This window comes from Spermophilus citellus (genome assembly GCF_964194105.1).
Source record: "Spermophilus citellus genome assembly, chromosome: 4".
NCBI lineage: Eukaryota > Metazoa > Chordata > Mammalia > Rodentia > Sciuridae > Spermophilus > Spermophilus citellus.
This window is the reverse complement of record NC_138185.1, coordinates 1,685,633-1,704,723: the sequence shown is the minus strand read 5'-3', so window position 1 is coordinate 1,704,723 and position 19,091 is coordinate 1,685,633. Positions and strand designations below refer to the sequence as shown.

General features: G+C 64.8%; 1 protein-coding gene across 1 annotated transcript in view; it reads right to left on the bottom strand.

Moving 5' to 3' along the window:
- LAMA5 (laminin subunit alpha 5) overlaps positions 1 to 13,860 on the bottom strand; it is a 44,311-nt gene extending 30,451 nt beyond the window's left edge. The window contains 6 exon segments of the mRNA XM_081289208.1: positions 309 to 406; positions 520 to 690; positions 797 to 915; positions 1,617 to 1,734; positions 9,347 to 9,499; positions 13,147 to 13,860. Of these exon segments, the coding sequence (XP_081145334.1) occupies positions 309 to 406; positions 520 to 690; positions 797 to 915; positions 1,617 to 1,734; positions 9,347 to 9,499; positions 13,147 to 13,845 (1,358 nt within the window). The 5' untranslated portion in view covers positions 13,846 to 13,860.
- Positions 13,861 to 19,091: the final 5,231 nt, after the last annotated feature.

Sequence of the window (19,091 nt, the reverse complement as noted above, 5' to 3'; positions counted from 1 at the left end):
TGGAAGACCTGGGGAGCTGGGGGGGGAGGGGCGGAGCTGGGGTGGGGTGGGCCCTCCCAAAGTCAGTGGAGGAACCTCCGGGGACACAGGTGTGCAGCCCCAGTCCAGGAGGAGAACCTGCCCCTGCCCAGGAGAGCAACCAGAGAGGCCCACACGGCTCGGCCCCTCCACCTCTGTGTGCAGAAGGGGACACCAGGGCCCCCGGAGCAGCAGGCTGCAGACCCGATGGGGAGCGGGGGTGGCGATGGAACCCAGGCTCCTCCCCAGGCGGGCAGGGGCTGATGAGGACGGCAGGGAGCAGGCCTCACCTGAAAGGGTCTGTGGGGTCTTTGGCGTCACAGACGTCCGCGTGGCCGTGGCAGACGCAGCGGCCTCCGATGCTGATATCCTTGATGCTGTAGTAGTACTGCACAGGGCCTGTGAGCGTGGGGCCAGCCACCCCGTCCCCAGGGCAGGGCCCCAGCACACCCACCCCTCCCGCAGGGCCAGCCTGGTGCTGGGGCCAGGGCACATGCTTACCCGGCGGGTGACGGTTGGGTCCCGCAGCGCCTTGCCCATGAGGTGGCCCAGCAGGGTGTTGGTGCGCAGGAAGCGCAGCCGGATATTGGTGGCTTTGGTGAAATCCCGCAGCAGCGGGGAGTAGGAGAAGTTCCTGGCTCCCGGGCGCCCGTTGACCAGGGACACCACAATCTGCAGCAAGCATGGGCTGAGAGTCACGTGGTGGCCACAAGCCCCTGACACCACCAGCCGACACGTGAGGCCCAAGGGGCCTGGGGCGGCCGCCCCTGCAGCCCACCTCGCCGTTCTCCAGGGGCACTATGCGCGAATACTCTGTGGTACAGATGACATGGTCGTCCTGCGCAATGCGCTCCAGCGTCCGAGGCCCAAAGCGCTCCAGGCAATCCCTCTTGGAGGCTGCGGTTAAGGAGCCAGAAGTGAGGGCAGGAGCCGCCAAACACCCGCAGACCCTGGCCCCAGAGGCACACCCCTACTTCTCTGAGGTGGGGCGCTCTCCCCGGATGGGCACCTGCCCACGCTCCACCAGCCAGCAGGATTTATTAAAGAGAGAACTCTGGCTGATAAGGGAACGCTGGCCCTGCCCGTGAAGCTGGACATCCACAGGCCCCACTAGTCCACTCCTGGGTGCCCATCCCTCTCCCTGGAACACGCTGGAGAACACTGCCCCTTGGGATGCCACCCAGCCCCTTTCTGAAGACTGTACCCTACTACCCTTGCCCGGCTCACAGGCCAAGGAGTTTGGAGGACATGTGACCAGGCCTGTTCAACCACAGCGTTCTTGCCAACATGACTGGTCAGGGTGGCACATGGCCAGGACAGCCAGTGACTCCAGTGTTCTCCTGACACAGGCAGCCAAGCTGGCAGGAAGTACGCCCAGAGCCGCCAGGGCCACTTTGTCACCAGAGAGCTGCCTGAGCATAAGGCCAGTCCAGAGGAGCCACGAGGTGCCCCGGAGCCTCCTGGCGCCGACACCCTGCCCCAGCCGCTCTACCTGCCTCAGGTGGCAGGGTTGACACCACAGCCCTCGGACTCGGAGGCAGCATGGCATGGCGGCCCACCCCAGGGTCCCCCAGGCCCCACAGCTCAGGGACACTCACAGGCGAAGAACTGCCACGGCTGGTAGGAGTGGCCAAAGTCCGTGGACCGCTCCAGCACCCAGAGGTCTGGCCGCGGGGAGTTGGCGAACTTGATGAGCACGTAGGCCACGTGGAAAACCTGCAGGAGGGACAGCGTGGGTGCTGGGCGCCACCGCAGGCGACAGCCCCTCACCACTCAGGGGCTGTGGGCTTGCCGGGGGAGTAGAGGGACCCAGTGGGAGGGCCTGCGTGGCCACAGGGGTGAACAGATGGGAACCGGCCCCTTCTGAAGGGCTCCCCTCCTAATCCTGGGTGGCCCAGGGCTCAGCAGCCCCCTCCCCAGCCCTCACCTTCCGTCTTCCAGGAGCTCGGGGGCTGTGGACAAGGCACCCTGGGGGAGCAGCCTGCCTTCAGCGGGGCTGGCCAAGGTAGAGAGAGAAGCATACCAAGGTCCCCCAAAGCCCGATATCTAGCCAGGATATCGGCTGGACAGTGCCCCAACACCCAAATGAGACTGGCACATTGACAGCAGCCTGCCTTCCGGACAGAGCCCCTGTCCCAGCCCTACCTGACCACCCCCAGCCGTATCCTGACCATCCCAGCTATACCCTGACCACCCTCAGCACCTACCCCTCTACTCTCTGACCAGCCCATGGAGGCCCAGGGCAGAGGGGGCCATGGAGCAAGTTGGGGCCCAACTGTACCATTTGGGGGCCCCCTTAGGGACATAGGAAAAGAACCCCCAGAGCTGAGCTGAGCAGAACAGGGGAGACCTCCCCAGCCAGGAACTGGGGGTTATGGCTTCTCTGTGGCCCTGGGCACATCAGGGTAGATCCCAGCCAAGCGCAAGGGGAGCTGCCTCTCCAGAGGCACCCGCACCCGCAGGCCCTGCCCAGGGAGCCCGTCTCTCCCTGCTCTTCCAGTGTTGGGAGGAGGGTGCCCAGAGCCTCGGTGCTGGTCTTCCTGGCCAGGGCACAGCATCCCAGGGCGTCCCAATGTCCATGCACACACCCAGCACCTGGTAGGGCCTTCCTCAGCACCCTGGCAAGTCCTGGCCCCAGGCCCCAGCCCCAGCTGGCCCAGCCCTCACAAGACCTCTGGGCCTCAGGGAAGCCCGCCAGGGCTGCAGCTGACCTATCCACCTTCTCCCTCCAGGGCCAGCCTGGGAACTGGAGCAGACAGGGAAGGCCACTGTCCAGGCCGCGCTCTGCTCGGGGTGTCTGAGCGCCACGGAGACCCAGCAGTATGGGGCAGTGCCCCCGGGCACCCCCTTCTCACTGCAGCGGGTAACCTGATGGGCTGCTGTTGACCCTGGACAGGGCAGGGTGGGGGACCAGTCACCCCTCAGGCAGCATGGCTCAGGTGGGGCAAGGCCCCAGGACCCCAGGAGTGGTGCTGGGTGCCGCCCTTGCCCCGAGGCCCAGTGTGGCAGGTGGGAACCAAGGGCAGCCTCCCGGTGGGGGTGGGGGCAAGGCCTGTCCACCCCTGCAAGCTCTGAGGTCATCTTCCCCTTCCCTGAGAGGAGACAGACCGCCCAGCTGGGGAAGGGAGACCCCGCGCCCAGACGCACACCTCAGCCTCAGTGCCCTGGGGCCCACCCTACATGCATTCCCTGGTGTCTGAGAAGACTTTGGGGGGGGCAGGGAGGGGTCTGCAGGGAGAGGGGAGGAGTGGACACTCGTGCGGGCGTGTCAGAAACAGACAGAGGCTGCTCCCAGGGAGCCACAGCCCAGCCCCAGTCACAGCCCCAGGGGAGCCGGTCCGCCCCCACCTCTCCCTGAGCAGCGCCCCAGGCTGCACCCTTGCGGGCCACTCGTCCGTCCTGGTCAGCTGGCCCTGCATTTTTCCAAGCTGAGAGCACTTTCACAAATATTGACTCCAAGACGCTGATGGGCAGGGTAAGGGGGGCACGGAAACTTCTGCCCCCATGCTGGGACGCACTGAAGATCTCAGCCTGCCATCTGTCCGCCCACCCACGGCTGTCAGATAGGGCGCGGACAGCTGTCCTGCTTCCCGGCTGGCGGAAGGCAGGAAAGGCTGTGCCTAAGTGTTGCCCGTCTGTCCCCAACCTGGTCCCTGCTCCCAGGGCCGTGGCAGCACCCTGGCTGTGACCTGGGAGGGGCACAGACCCCTGGCCTCCCTGGATGCAGCCCCGCTCCCAGCCTGCTCCACTCAGCGGCCAGCGCCAGCTGACCTTTCCGCTGCTACAGAGTCTGGGCAGAAGGAAAGAATGTCTTTTAAAGCAAAAGCCAAACAAAAGCTGCCGGTTATTTTTAAAAATCTGGCTATTTTGGGGCAGGCACATCTCCAGGGCAGCAGCCAGCAGCCTGTCACTACGCCCCCTGCCCCACCCCCAGCCTGACCTCAGAGGGTCCAGGCTCCCTGAGGAGGGCTTCTGTCCTGGTGACCCCCACCTGACAAGGCCAGTGAGAGCACAGGGTCAGAGCCGGGGCAGGAGTCCAGGGAAGGCTCCAGGACTGTGTGGCCTTGGGAAGGCACTGCCCCTCTCTGGGCACAGGGCAGTGGGAAGAGGTTCCGAGAGGAGGGATCAGGGTGAGGTATCTTCGTGATGGTGTGAAGGTTCAGGTGCTCGGAGGGAGGTGACACCCGTCCCTGGTGGGTGAGCAGCAGCCAGCTGGCAGGGATGCGTGGCCAGCCTGGGTCTCTCCACAGGCCCTGGGGATGTGGGGTGGTGGGCGGGCCAGTAGTCTCCAGGGCTCAGCCACATGTCACCAACAGGTAGGTCACGCTGGGACCTCTGGGGAAGGGGACGGGGCTCCATCTGCTTCCACAGTCTAAGTTTGCCTGGCCCCGGGGGCTGGGGGCCAAGGTGGGCACAGGTGCTGGCTACGCACACATCCCAGCTGAGGGGCCTGGTCCACCCCCACGGTGTGACTCAGCAGGCAGCCGGTGACTCAGCCTACAGGAAGAAGGCCCCATGCCGATTCCCAGGTCCGGTCCCAAGCAGGGCTGGTGGAGGCAGGAAGCCTGTCCTCTCCCAATTAACGCCCTGGCCACTCCCCTCAGATTGAACTCTAGGGCACCCTGACCTCCAGGGTCCCCATCGCCCTGGCCACTCCCCTCAGATTGAACTCTAGGGCACCCTGACCTCCAGGGTCCCCAGCCCTGACCTCCAGGGTCCCCATCGCCCTGGCCACTCCCCTCAGATTGAACTCTAGGGCACCCTGACCTCCATGGTCCCCAGCCCTGACCTCTAGGGTCCCCATCGCCCTGGCCACTCCCCTCAGATTGAACTCTAGGGCACCCTGACCCCCACAGGACCCCATCGGCTCCAGAACCTGCGGTGGCCTTGGAGTCTGCCTGGTCCAGCCTCCAGCCCGTGCCTCCTCTCCCCATGGCTGCCCGCCCTCAGCAGAGACTGCTGAAAACCTGGTAGGAACGTGGACAGGCCAGGCAGGCAGGCCAGCGGTCCACTCAGGTCCCCAACTGGGCGAAGAAGCACAGCCATCACCTGAACTGAGCAGGGAGCGCAGAACAGGCTTCAGCTGAACCCACCCGAGAGAGAGTGGAGCGAAACAGCAGGGTGCACCCAGCCAGCCCACCGCCACGCAGGAAAAGCCCACTGAGGGCAGGCGCAGGCCAGGAGCCCACCCTACGGGGGTCCAAAGCAGGTGGCCAGACTGTCGAGGAACTGGCAGGGCTGCAAGGGCCTGCTGGAGTTTGGATCTGGAAGGTTGCCCAAGGCTCAGGTGGTGAAGACCCCAGCTGCCAGCCGGCTCTCCGGAGGTGGGGGACCTCTTAGGGTGACCGTCTGTGACAGCCTCCTCTACCATGTACTCCTGCTGGGAAGCTCTGTGCTGCCGCGGGCCCAAGCCATGGGCCAAGCCACGGGGCCAAGCCATGAGCCCACATAAACTTTCCATCCTTTCCATTTGGTCATTTTGGGTATTTAGTCACAGGGACAGAAGTCAAGTGACACGGCTTGGCAGGGACAGGGAAACCTGGGGATCCCAGCCAGGCAAATGGCCCCTGTGGCCCCTGCACCTCAACAGAGCTGGACCTGGGGTGGACCAGTGACCCACCAACCAGCCAGAGAAGGTCCCTGCCCTCCTCCTGTGGCCCAGCCAGGTCAGGCCAGATGGTCAGCCCAGGGCCACAGGAAGTGCAGTCTACCCCCAGGGGACCCCGCAGCTGAAACCAAACAGTTTAGTCTGTGCTGAGACGCCGCGGTGACACCGGCACCCTGGGCTTGTTTAAAAATGCAGACAACAGGAAGCCCTGGGAGCCTCCAGGGTCTGCAGAGCCTGCATCCAGCAGGGCGCCCTTGGGCGGGGTGGCTGGACAGGGGTGGCTGTTTGGGATTGTGACATGGGGACAGCTGCAGGGGATGGCTGCTTGGGGCTACCAAGGTCACTGAGGTAGCAGCAGGAGGCACAGGCTGGGGAGAAAGGCCACAAGAGCCCCTTGGGCCAGGTCTTCCTTTGGGTGACAGGGAGAGGGAGGGGACAGGAAGGGGCAGGAACCCTCCTGAGGGAAGAGGCAGAGGGAGGGGCTGCTGCCTCAGGGTAGCCAGGGACCCCCACAGGAACCCAGCTGCAAGAGCCAGGGTCAGCCCAGCCGCGACTGTCCATGCTGCCACGCTCTGAAACTGAAGTCCAGTCACAGCTGCATTTCCTGTCACCTCCCGACAACTGATGGTCTTAGGGCACTGGCCACGTGGCCAAGCACCCGGCTGAGGGACATGCCAGTGGCTCTACCTTGTAACCACCAGGCCTTCAGCACTGGGACCTGGAGCCCAAGCCACCATCCTGAAGGTGGGAGGTCGGGCTGGGCCTAAGGGCACACCCCGACAGCCAGGGCAGCCCCCACCGAGCCCCGCGTTCTCACTCCCTGGCTTGTGGAAGACAGCCCGGGAGGAGGGGTCCAGGGACCAGCCACTGCCAAGCCCAAGGTCTCCCTCGACAACAGCCTGGGACCTTAACACGCCACACTGGTGCTGTGCCTCCGTCCCCAGGTACCTAGGGAGGACTCTCACGCCATGGTCAGGAGCTTCGCCAGAGCTGTGCCCTGCGGCGACCCTGTTTGGTTGGGGCACAGCTGACCCCTCCCGACCCTGCCTCCTCCTCCTGCCAGCAGGTCCCACCTTGGGGGCAAAGCCTCCCTGGCATTTCCAGCCCTCCACCAGCACCCTGGCCTCACATCCAACCGCCCCGCCCACATCCCAAGGGCTAGCCCTCAAGCCCCTCTGCTGCTGACCCCTACCTGCCACCTAGCCCCCAGCCTGTTCTGCAGCTGTGGCTGGGACAAGCCTGCTACTTCCCCTGAGCCACCTGCAGGCAGCAGGGTCAAAGCCAGGGCCACCCTGCCAGGAAGGGGCCCAAGTACTTTCCACTGCTTATCTGACCCAACCTGAGCAAAGGGAGGGGCTGCCGGGGAGAGTCCCTGCTGGCCTGGTCACCCAGGGGGGCGTCTGAAGAGGGAGGGGCACAGGCCAGAGCCGGCCCAGCTCACCTCTGCCCACTCTGCAGGAACTGGGCCTACTGGGCTGGCGTGTGGGTGGGGGACAAGGACCTGGGACCCTGTGGCACAGCCCAGAGATGGACACTCAAGCCAGGACCCTTTGCCTCTTGGCCCGAGCCCTGACAGGAGCTTTCCATGGCCTGGACTCAGGGCTACCTGAGGATCTGGGCCAGGCATCTGACCACTCAGCCCTAGAAGCTTCCAGAAGAACAAGGAGATGCACAAGAACCCCCACTGAGCCCCAGGCAGGTCAGGCTGCGTCTCAGGAAACTGCTCCTAAGTCACCAGGCACCATTGGGGAGTCTCTTCCTGGGGCTACTCCCCTGCAAAGAGTCACCAGGCCCAGGCCCTCCAGAAGTCCTGTCCAGAGACACAGGCTGTTCCCAGACAGAGGCCACAGGGACTGCCCCACTCCCCCAAGTGAGAGCCCTTGGGCCCCGCCCACAGGGGTGTGAGACAGAAGTGTCCAGGCAGCCCAGCCCACCTCCCAGGCCGGTGAGGTGCAGGAAGTAGGCCTGTGCCAGTGCCAGCCGCCTCCGCCCCTTCCCAGGGCATCCGCTCCAATCCCAGAACAAAGGCAGCGGCCGAGCCCAGCTTCCTGACGCAGCCCCAGCCCCAGCCCAGGGCCAGCGGCATCTCCAAGGATGGGCCCAACCCCATGGTGCCGAACCCCAGGAAGAACTTCCCCCAGCAATAGAACTGGAATTGGGTCCACAGCACCCCCAACCTCAGAAATGGCTGGGACAAGGCAGGGCTCCAGGCCCCCACTAAGACTGGTAGCCCCTGGGCCAGCCAAGACAGAGGCTTTGGTGGACGCATCTAGCCAGAGAGAGAAGGGTGGACAGGAGATGGCTGGATGGGGGAGGAGGGGGGAGGGAGAAGGGAGTGGCCTCTTCCTGAACACTTCCCTACACCCTACACTTGGCGAAACCGAGGCCCAGAGAGGAAGATGCCCATGCAGTGGACCCTCTCCCTGCCAGGAGGACTCTGAAGGCAGATCTCTAGGTGCCACTCACACAAGAGAGGCCAGCAGGCTTCAGAGCCCACCCTCAGTGCTCCCACCTGGTCCACCCAGGTTGCCATGGAGATCAGGCCCTCTCCCCTCCCCCAGCCCAGGCTGGCTGGTCCCTGGGAGGAAGGAAGACCCCTCGGCCCCATCAGGTGAGACTTCACACACTGAACTGCCCGACCGTGTGCCAGAGACTAGGGTGCCCCAGGGTCCTACTGGGGCTGCCGAAGCCTCCCTAGGTGACAGGGAGACCAGATAGTGAAAACCAGTGAGATGACTGATGGCCAGGACCCTGAGGCCAGCCCCTCCCCATTCTCCTCCCCACCTTGGCAGCAGGGACAGAACAGCAAAACCAGGTCCCTCTGGCAATCCCAAGCCACCTACTGGGAGTCCAGCATACTTGCCCTGCTGGGCTGGGTCCGTGTGCTGCCAGAAGCGGGCAGCGGGTACCTGCCCTGGGGCTTGTCCTTTCAGGGGCCTGCAGGAGTCTGCATGCAGGAGACTTCGTCACCTCCCAACACCCTTAGGTTGTGGTGGGGACAGACTCGGAAAAGAGCAAGACCCACTGGGTCACACCACAGGACGGCAGCAAAGCAGGCCAGGACACAGGCTCTGGGCATGCAGGGTAGGTCTGGCGGGCTGTGGCACCACCTCCTCACTCCTACGCCCAGGGAAGAACAGTGCTGCTGGCCCATGTCACAGGCCAGGACCCCAGGGCTAGGGGAGGACACAATGTGCGTCTGACTCAGCCAGGGAGCCTCTCAAGGTCCCAGGCCCTGTCCCCCTTATGGGGCTGACTCATCTCCAAGGAGCACCAGGCCCCACCCACCTGCCTGCAGGGGCCTGGGGCCCAGGATGGATGGGAACTAGAGGCCTGTGTGCTCCCACCTACCCTCAGGCCACTAGGCCAGGGTACAGGTATTCCAGGAATGTCCACCTCAGCCAGGCCTCTGGCATTCCTGCAGCCCCTCCCACTGGCGGCCAGGAATTCCTCAGAGTAAACACCAGGGTGCCCAGAGCACCAGGAGACCAGGCCCCTGCCCGCCCCCTGCCACACACCTCCCCCACTGGCCCTTCCTTCCCTGTGTCCAGGGACACTGAGAAAACAAAGGTGTGCTGCTGCCTTCACAGGTGCTGGCCTCCCCCGTAGGCCTGTCTGGGCCTGGCCACCAGCCTGGGACCACTTCCTCACTGTCAGTAGCCCGGGGAAGCCTGTGGCAGAGGAGCAGCGTGGGAGCTGCACAGGCCCAGAGGGACCTACCTGGCCCAGGTCCAGGGTGACGTTGACCTCGTTGTACTCCAGGCCGCGGGACAGCGGCGGGCTCTGCCACCAGCGCTCAGTGCCGTCAATGGCATTGCTCACAGGATGTGCCTTGTTGCTCTGGGCAGCTGTGCAGATGTCACAGTACTGGCCCTACAGGGAGAGGAGGGTCAGACGGCCAGGAGAGGGTCCCGGGGTCCCATCACAGCAGCGCCACCCCCAACCTCCAGACCTGTCCCCAGGGCCAGGGAGTGCGGCCCCTTTCCGGTTCAAGGCTGCGGTTCCCAGGAGATGGTCACAGGAAGACCAGGGGCAGGGCAGGGCTGGGGGGAGGCGAGGCTGGGGCTGAGGAGGCAGCACCACAGAAGGCCTCCAGGGAGAGCTGCAAGCAGGTGGCCTGCCCACTGCACCCGGCCAGAGGGCCTGGGCAGGGTCAGTGGGGGAAGAGCCACAGACAGAGAGTCCACCTGTCGGGGAGGGCTCTGGTGGCCAGGAGGGTGGGAGAGAGGCGCTCGCTCCACCAACCTGTCCCCCACGCCCCTGCCCAACTCTCACACAGAGCCCTCTGGACTAGGGTCCTCCTCCAGCCAGGGGCAGCCTGGGAGGCAGGCTCAGAGGGCAGGTGTGGACGCCACAGCAGGTGAAGCCTGGGCCTCCAGCTTGGGACAGGTCCAAGTAAGTCATGGCGACCACACCATGGAGCCTCAGTGTCCCCATCTGCAGAGTGGGGAGGCCGCTGCACCTGCCTCTGGCTGAACAAGGATTAACAGATCACATTCAGGGCTGGCAACTGTTCCTGTCAGGGTCTAACCACCTGCTGGGGGACGAGGAGGAAGCTCCACTAGGAGCCTGTCCTGCTGTCTCTGGTGGGGGAGGGGCAGGGCCCTGGCTGCAGGCCAGTGGAACCCACCCCCACAAGGAAACCAGACCTGCTGTCCCTCGGCACACAAAGGCAGCCCTGGAGACTCACACTGACTGAGGCCCAGCCTGGGAAACTGGGTGGCTGTCCTCCCAGGCTCCAGGCTGGGGCTGAGGGAGGTGGGCAGACTAACCCTGCTGGAGACGGGCCTGCACTCCGGACCACCCAGGTGCTGACCCACACCCTGCCAGGCTTCACTGCTTTACTCCACCCTGCGACTTCTCTGGCTAGTCCCCACTGGAGGCCTTACTTCCCTTGAGGCCCAGAGTTCTGGACCTCACTCCTTGCCACGGCCCAGTCCACCCCCCAGAGCAGCCACACGGAAGAGCTAGGGCAGTGGGGGCCTGCATGAGCCACACCACCAAGCTTAAACGGTGACCCCAAACTGGAGCCCAGGGCTCCCTGGCCTGCTGAGCCAGGGCTGAGCAAAGGGCCCAGGGCCTCCCTGGGAGCACCATGCAGCCGAGCTGGCTGACCCAGGGAGGCTGGGCCCAGGGTCAAAGGTTAGGGTCGTCCTGGAGCCCAGGAAGCACATGCTCAGCCCTGCCAGCAGCAGAGGTGGTCTGGAGGGCCGGGGAGAGATGGCCCTGGTGCCACTCAGCAGCAGTCCACAGCAGGAGCTCCAGGTAGCCAGGGCCTCCCTGATGGCCTCTTTGTGGGGTTGGCTCACAGTGGACAGAGCTGGGAAAGAGGCTCCCTCAGCCCTCTGCCACAGCAGAGGGTCCTGCTGGGAACAGAGCTCGGAAACAGCAAGGCACTGATAAGGACTTCCCCTTCCAGTGAGTCACCTTTAGTCTGGCCCCAGGCCAGCCTGGACTCCTGGGATGCCTACCTGAGAGAGAGAAGGTGGAAGTCCCTGCTGCCCACTCATTGCCTTGTCCAGAGGCCCAGCAGGATGCACCCAGGCTCTCAGGTGAAATGCCCCAAGCCTCTGTATGTCCCATCTCCTCCACCATCCCTGCCACCACGGGACTGCCACCCCACACTGGGGCAGGCTCTGCTCATAGGATGGAAGAGCAGCTGTGGCTTCCTGTCCTCCACACCTATGCCCACCTGCTTACAGCACCCAGCCAGGTGCTGTGGGCAAGGCCCCATCACTGACCCATCAGAGGCAGGGAATCTGAGGCCTTTGAGCTCAGAAAAGAAGGTATCCGAGGTCATAGTGGTCCTGTCAGCCACGTAACCTTGGAGCAGGGTCACTAATGGCCCAGTGTTGCAGACTCCTCTGCGTGCCATGCATGGGTGAGGCACAGCCCATGCCATCACAGAAAGCCAGACCCAGGTTTGTCGAGTGGTCACTGTGCGCCTGTCTTCCAGGCTCTAGGCCAGGCTCCCAGCCTCAGGCAACTACTCCCACCAACTAGGAACTGAATCTTGGAGGAAACACAGCTAAGGAGAGGCGGGGGAGGGGCCTTGACCCCAGAGGACTAGGCCTAAGCACTAGGCAGAGGTGATAGCAGCCATGGGGGACACATACAAGCAGTGGTCCCCAGCCAGGCAGCACTGCTGGCAGTAGGGCAGTGGTCTGGGATCTGGAAGTGACTGGGCCCTCCCTGGTACAGTGGCAGACTCCCAGCTGAGCAGAGGAGAGGCCTGGGGAGCTTGGCCAGGCCCCTGGGGCAGGTCTGGAGGGACCCGCAGGCTCTCTATCTTGAGACCCTGCCCCTGATGTCAACCAGATGCAGTATGGGAACTCAGGCAGGAGGCTTACTGTGGCTCTCTGCAGCTGACCCAGTCTGGCTTTGGGGCTTCAGGCAGGTGACTACACCCTTCCAGGCCTCAGTTTCCCCACCTGAAGGGTGGACTCCACCCTCCAACGGCGAGAGCTGTGCTGGGCTTGAAGAGAATGCATGTGGGCCCAGGGGCACAGGGGGCTGGCCACCTCTCGGAGCCTTCCTCCCCAAGGGTGGGACCCCTGGTCATCCGACAGCCTGGCTACTTGCCTAGCTACTTTCCAGCCCTCTTCCCCTCATCTAATCCACTCCCAGCTACTCTCCCCTTCCCAGCCTCTCCTCCCAGAAGGGTGGACCAAGGTCCCTGGAAGAGGCTAAGGTTGCACCTGGAATTTGACTCAGGGTGTGCTCTCAAAGAGATCCTGGAGCAGACTTTGCCTGTCCCCTAGGCTGACCCAGCTCCAACCTAAATCCAGAAGACCTGTGCGACCCTACTGTCCTGGCTGGGGTCCAACCCCAGGGCCAGAAACTGAACCCACCAAAGGCTCACCACCTGGGGAAACCTCCAGAGCTCTTCAGGGATTCGCCCACCGCCTGCTGGGCAGCAAGGCTCTGAGCACTGCCCACAGGTGTTCCACTCCCAGTGATGTCCCACCCAGGTCCTCTGCCCACAGCGGGGGGAGGCTTCAACCCTAGGATGATGGCAATGAGGGCCCCAACACTTGAGCAGGGCCCCTGGCCCCTCCCGCCTTCATCCCGTCCCCATCCGGAGGCCAGCAGGTTCCAGCCTGTCCCGGGGGAAGGCGGAGCTGCCCGCCCCCTCCCCACAGGCAGCCAGCGCCGAGGCCAAGTCCCTCCCTCGCCGGGATCCCGGACTTAGGGCTGCCAGGGACTAGGCACCAGCACCCTCCCTCCCGGCTCACCGCCACCGAACTGAACGTCCCCCGCAGTCCCCAAGTTCACAGGGACACTTCATTGGTCCTTCCGGAGGGACGCGGTTTCCCGTCCGAGCCTGAGTGGCCGGGTTGGGGTCTCTCTCGGTCCCCCGAGATGCTAAGCCCGGGAGTCGGCGGGAGAGTCGATACCTGGACTCTTCCCCGCCCATGGCGCTCCCCAAGGAGTCGGGCTGAGTTCCGGATCCAAGCCCGGTGCGCCCTGGTCCCGAAAGCCTCGGGACGGTGTCCCCTACTCCCCCGCCCCGCGCTCACTTGGATGGTCTGGTTGGGGTCCCCGCCGGCCACGGGGCCCCCCACGAGCTTGCAGTAGAGATCCTCGGTGGGGCGCGGGGGGCCGCGCGCCGGGGCCTCCTCGCCGCAGGTCGCGGACGCGGAGATACGGGCGCCCTCGGCCAGGTTGAAGTAGGGCGGGTGCAGGCTGAAGTCGCCGTCCTCTGGGGCCCGTGCCCGCGCCGCGCCCAGCAGTACCAATCCGGCCAGCAGCAGTGGCGCGGGACTCCGGGGGCCGCCTGCGCCCAGTGCGCTCCGGGTGCGGAGCCGTGCGTCCCGCGGAGCCATCTTCCGGCTCCGGACAGTGCCTCGGTGCTCCAGGGACAGCGCACCCGGCGGGAGCCCGGCGGGTCTGAAGCGCGGTGGCCGGCCCGGCTCGCTCCGCCCGCAGACGTCAGGCCCCGCCCCGGCCCGCCCGGGAGCCCGAGCCCGGTGCCCCCGGGAGAGGGCAGGGGGAGAGGGGGCAGGGGGAGAGGGGGCAGGGGGAGGGGCGCCGGGCGGCCTTAACCCTTCAGACCCCGGCCCTGCCGGCCTACCGGAAGGGGCACCTGCTGGCCGGGGTCCAGGCCCTAGGATCTGGTGCCGCAGCGCCTCCCTGCTCCCCGAGGCCGTGGTTCCGGACCCCAGATGGGACCCTCCTGGGGTGCCCCAACCCCAGCGCGCAGGGGCCTGCCTCTCCATCCCCACTTTGTTTCCCTAACTTCAGGCACCTGAGGGGCTCCTGAGAACTTGTGTGCTTCCCTTGCCCTGCCGTGTCGCCCCATTCTGCGTGTGTGCCGGGAAGGTGCATTCTGCTACCTGTGAGGGGCCAAGGGTGGGTGCCCTGGAAGAATCCTCATCTGCAGGGGGACAGTGAGAGTCCAGTTGGAAACCCCCTTGCTTCCTGGGGCAGCCAGTCTAGAGTAAGCCAGCGGCCCTGCCTGTCCCATACTCCAGTAGGGGAGTGGGGAGGGAGGAAGTGGACCGGGATGCTAACCCCCGCTCTCTGTTGAGTGTGGCTGGGTGCCTCTGAGCACCTGTGCTTCCAGGCACCCTGGACTCCCGTTCTCTGAGGGACCCTGGACCCATGCTCAGGGCCACTCCCCTGCTCATGCCTGCAGCTGAAGGACACTAGGCAAAGAGCTCAGGGCTGTGTTCCGGTTTCTGCTTTGGGGTGGCTGCAGCTACTGGGTCTCCTCCCCTTGGGTTCCTGGGCCAAACTGGCCTTGAGGGAAGCCCTCAGGGGGTGGGGGTGGGGGTGGGGATGCAGCTGCTGGGCTGGCAGCTCCCGGTCTCTGAGCCAGGCCAGCTGGCCCTGGCCTCTCTTGGGCTGAAGGCTCCCTGGACCATCTCGGGGCGCTGCTGAATTTGTGGGGTGCTGGCCAGCATGTCCTGGTGGGAATCCTGAGCTGGCAGCTCAATCAGAAGGTTGTACCACCATCCACAGTGTCCTGGCCACCCTTGGCCACCTACAAATCTCAAATCCCCAGGAGCTGTGTGGACACAGCTTGGACACAGGCTGCGGGGAGCCTTCCGCTTTCCCTACTGGCTCCTCCCTAACCTGTTAGTTCTCCCACCTGGGGGGTGGGGCGCTGAGGCCCATTCTCTTGCCAAAGCTGGGAGTGGAGGAGGGGCAGGGAGGGTGGGTGGGCGGGAGACCGGGAGGAATCCAGAGTCCTGGCAGGCTGGCTCAGGAGCTGATTTCTGATCCCCAGCAAGGGACAGCTGGGGCAGTAGCTGGTACCCAGATGGGGGGTTGGCTGGCCCCTCCCTGAGTACTGCCCAGGGGTCCTCCCCATCACACACACACTGGGCAGTGTTCTCTGGCCCTGAGGGCCCCTCTTGACAGCTGGGGCTCTGACAGCCTGGGGGAATAGAGGCTGAGGACCACTCCCCAGGCCAAGATCTGGCAAGGCTCCTGAGAACTTGCCTTCTTCCCAGTCATCGCCAGAGATTTGGACAGGCAGAGGTTGGGCTCAGGGCCCCTGAGCCTCCTAGTGGCCAGTCCAGGCCTCTGCCATCCCAGGGCACTGGCCAGGCCAGAGGGAGCGCAGGCTGCCTGGGAATGCGCTGAGTCAGCCTGCCCCAATGGCACCTGGAGGGTCAGCCTGAGTTGCTGCTTCCCAGCAGACAGCTGCCCAGTAACTGGTGGCTGGCAGGGGTAGATGAGTGGGCTGAGGGCAGTGTGATAAGAGGGCTGGTGGGGTGGCATGCTCTGCCCCTACACTGGGCCCTCCGGTGTGCCAGGGCTTCGGAGGGGCTGGGGGAGGTGGAGGCACTGTCCCAGGGGCAGCATACAGGCCCAGGCAGAGAGGGGGAGGGGTGGGTCTCGTGCCTCCCACCTGCGGACTGGTCAGCTGCCTGATCATCACCAAAGGGGCCCCCGTGACTCTCCTGCCTTCCCCCCACTCATGGGCACCTGCCACCTTCCTCCTTGAACCTAGCCAGAAGGACCAGGGTGGTCAGGAGCGCACGTGGGTCAGCCCCTCCTGTTCCCCCGTCAGTCCCCGTGTGGTCTCCTTCCTCCCCGCACTCAGCCAGTGCCCAGTGCCTTCTGTCCCAGCTCCACAGGAGTGAGCGCCCTGTCTGAGGCGGGCAGGGAGAGGGGCCAGGAAAGGTGTGGAGGCAGCGCATCCCTGTCCTGCCAGGCCTTGCCCCCACCAGCCCCAGGTGGCAAGGGACCTGGGGGCAGGCAGAAATCAGTGACAACCCGGAGGGGAAAAGGTCTGGCAGATCATCTCCCAGCCCTAGGACAGGGGCCCCTGAGCCAAGTGACTCTGTTCTGGGGACAGCCCCCTCACTAGAGCCCCTGCTGACCCTCTAAGGGCATGCCTGGAAGAGCCTCAGCCCCACATGGCCCACCTGGGACAGCTGTCGGGTATCAGGCAGGGCACAGGACATGTGACTCCACCCTTAACCTCTGGGGACACCCCTCCACAGCATGGCCAGGTGTCACAAGCTGCAAAGGAAGACTGCAGATCCAGAGGCAAACCTCCCCAGCCGGGCAGAGAAGGACTCTCCGCCTCTCTGGCTCCAGGGCAGCAGGAGTTTGGGGTGTTAGAGGCCACATCCCCTTCCTCAGGGCTGCCCTGATGCCCTTCCAGGAGCCAGCGGTGGGGACTTCTGTCCCTGTCTTTGGGGGAGAGAAGCCAGGAGGAGGCTGCTGTGGGCATGGTCCAGCGTGGCCTCTAAGAGAAGGACTGATGAGCTGGGAGGTCTCCTCAGTTGTCTTCATCCCAGCAGATCAGTGCTTCTGCCCTCCAGTAGCCCTCTCTGGCCCTGAGCAGTGTGCCACGGCTCTCAGCTGGCCCCTGCACTGAGAGCCAGCCTGACCCTGGGAGCTGGGGCTCTGGGCTGAGGGTCATCAGGAATGGAGGACTTGACCTGCCCACCACTTGACCTGGGGCCAGGTTCTCAGAGACTCCACTCCATCCTTCTGCCTCTGCCTGCAGGGTGTGTCCAGCTCACAGGGCATCTGACCCTTCAGTGGCCCCGTGGCTCTTTGGAACCTTCCACCAGACACTGCACACAGCTCAGTTGCCGTTTCAGTTTTTACAACAGAGGAGCCTGGGGATCTGAGGAGATCAGCCACCTGTCTGGCAGCAAGCAGGCAGAGAGCTGGGATGGAGGTCTGGCCGCTGGGCACACCTGCTCCTGACCAGAGGGCCCTGCAGCTAGGGAGGGCTTCAGAGCAAGCCTGGTTCCAGCAGGACCCTCACCAGGGGGCCCTGATCCCCATGGGTCCATTCTGACACTTCCTCTCCTGTCCCCAGCCTTTGGCCTGAGAGACACACCCACCAGTAAGGAGGCGGCCTGGGGACAGCACCCCCCCAGCTCCAAGAGAGAAAGGGCCTGTTCCTTCCAGGGAGGAGGCTACTCCTGGGACCCAGCCCAGGTCAGGGAACCAGAGGGTGCTAGTTGGGGGATCTGTTCCTCCTGGCCCCCAGGAAGGGCAACACCCTGTTAGCCCTCCCCAGTACACACAGCGACCCCCCTCCCGTGCGCAGCGCAGACAGTTTTATCCTATTTAACCTTTGGTCTCCCTCCTGTGTCCTCCCCCTCCCCTCCCCACCTTCCTTCTCCAGATTAGGACCTGGGGGGGGGGGGGCTCCCAGCACAGTGGGAGGCCAGTGGCACCCAGGGACCCTGTGTCCAGCCCCGGGGCCCCCACTGGCCTGTGCCCTCCCCCCCAGGACCCAGGCTCCAGCAGGCCCCTCCCCCATCCTGGGGGCCTGGCCAAATCTGGTTCCCACAGGGTGGCGGGAGGGCTCTGCTTCTCCAAGAGGTGCCCATAGGCAGCCTTATATGGCCAGGAGGCCTGGAGCCCAGGAGGAATGTCACCCCCCAGCAAGGCCCAGCGGGCAGGGCCAGGGCTTGGTAAGCTGATGGCTTCCAAAGTCCCACAAACCGGGCCTCCTGGGCCAATGGTCACGGTTGAGAGCTGGCCTAAACCCCTCCCCAACTTTAGGAGGGAAGGAAGAGGACAGGGGCAGCTCCCCTACCCACACCTGCAAGAGCAGCGCCACAGCCATGTGGCTCCCAGGCCACACTGACGCCCCACGGGGGTCACCCTCTGCTTGGGCCCAGCAGCCCTGCTCAGTGCCAGGGTCCCCCGGTGGCCCCCCACGCTGTCTCTCCTGACTCACTCTCCAGGGGCTCCCTCAGACTGCTCTCTGTCCCCTGTCTGTCTGTCTCTCAGTCTCTGTCCTTCCCTGTTCCTCTGCCTACTGCCCCAGAGCTGCCAAGCTTAGTGGCAGGGTCCTGGGTCCTGGGTGGCCCCTGCAGTGTTGGGCTGGGTCCCCAAAGTGACAGGCCCCAACTGCACCGCTGCCACAGGCCCTGGGACACCATGAGGAGTTACGTGTCCCACTGTCCCTCACGCGCTGTGCTGAGCTGCTGCCCGTGTGGCCCTGAGCAAGGAGCTTCCGAGCCCTCAGCCCCGACTTGAGCAGAGGAGGCTGGGGTGCTGCCCCTGTCCCTGCCTGTAGTTTGCAGGTGGGCTCAGGTGACAGCAGGGAACCCGTTCCCTCTTTACAGAGGAAGACACTGAAGCCGGGAGCCACGGGCCCCAGGGCTGGGAGGTGTGTGCTCCCCGGGTGAGCTCTGGCGGTGAGGGAAAGGTGGGCTGCAGCTGCCTGGGCGCTCTGCAGCCGGCCCCCAGGCCCTGCCTGCTACTGTGCTTCAGACCAGCATGTCCCCAGACTGGCCTCCCTGCCAACCCGCCAGGCAGCAGATGCAGTTCTGTGCCCCTGCCCTGGCCTTGAGCATGGCCAGATGCCCCCAGTCAGGGCAGCAGGAGACAGGAGGCAGGGGCACGGGCAGGCCCAGACCCCTCCCACCTCAGTGATGGACGGGGGCTGAGAGTCACCTGCCTTGTGCCCCCAGCTGGGGTCCTTCTGGCCTGGTCTCTGCTTAAGGGCCATATCTGTCGTGGTCAGCTATCTGGAGACAAGCTGCACTGTTGTCTGGCAGAGCTGCCCCTTGGCCCCAAACGATCAAGTGATTTGTGGGGCCTTCCAGACCACAAGGCCTGCCTCTGGCCAGCCCCGAGGCTCCGAGGCTGCGGCAGCTGGGAGTGAGGGGGTCCCCTGGAGCTCAGCTGGGCCCTGCCCGAGGTGAAGGGCGGGACTCAGCTCCCGGCCTCTGTTGGCCCCAAGTTTCCACATTAACCAAGTGTTTGTCCTGTGGCTCTCCTGGGGAGACACTTCCAGGGAGTGTAAACACAGGGAGACTTAGGATGTTCCTGCCAGCTGCAGAGGGTGAGGGGGTCCACTAGGAGCCCAGGCTCCTTCTTGCAGGGCATCAGGTATCCCCCACAGCGAGGTCAGGGCTGGGATGCCTAGTCACCTGCTGGCCCCTGCTCCTAGCTCCATCTGGGCCTGCTGTGTGATGTGACCAGACTCTGGAGCCCCCAGGTGAGCAACAGAGCCCTCTGCATGCATCTCCTG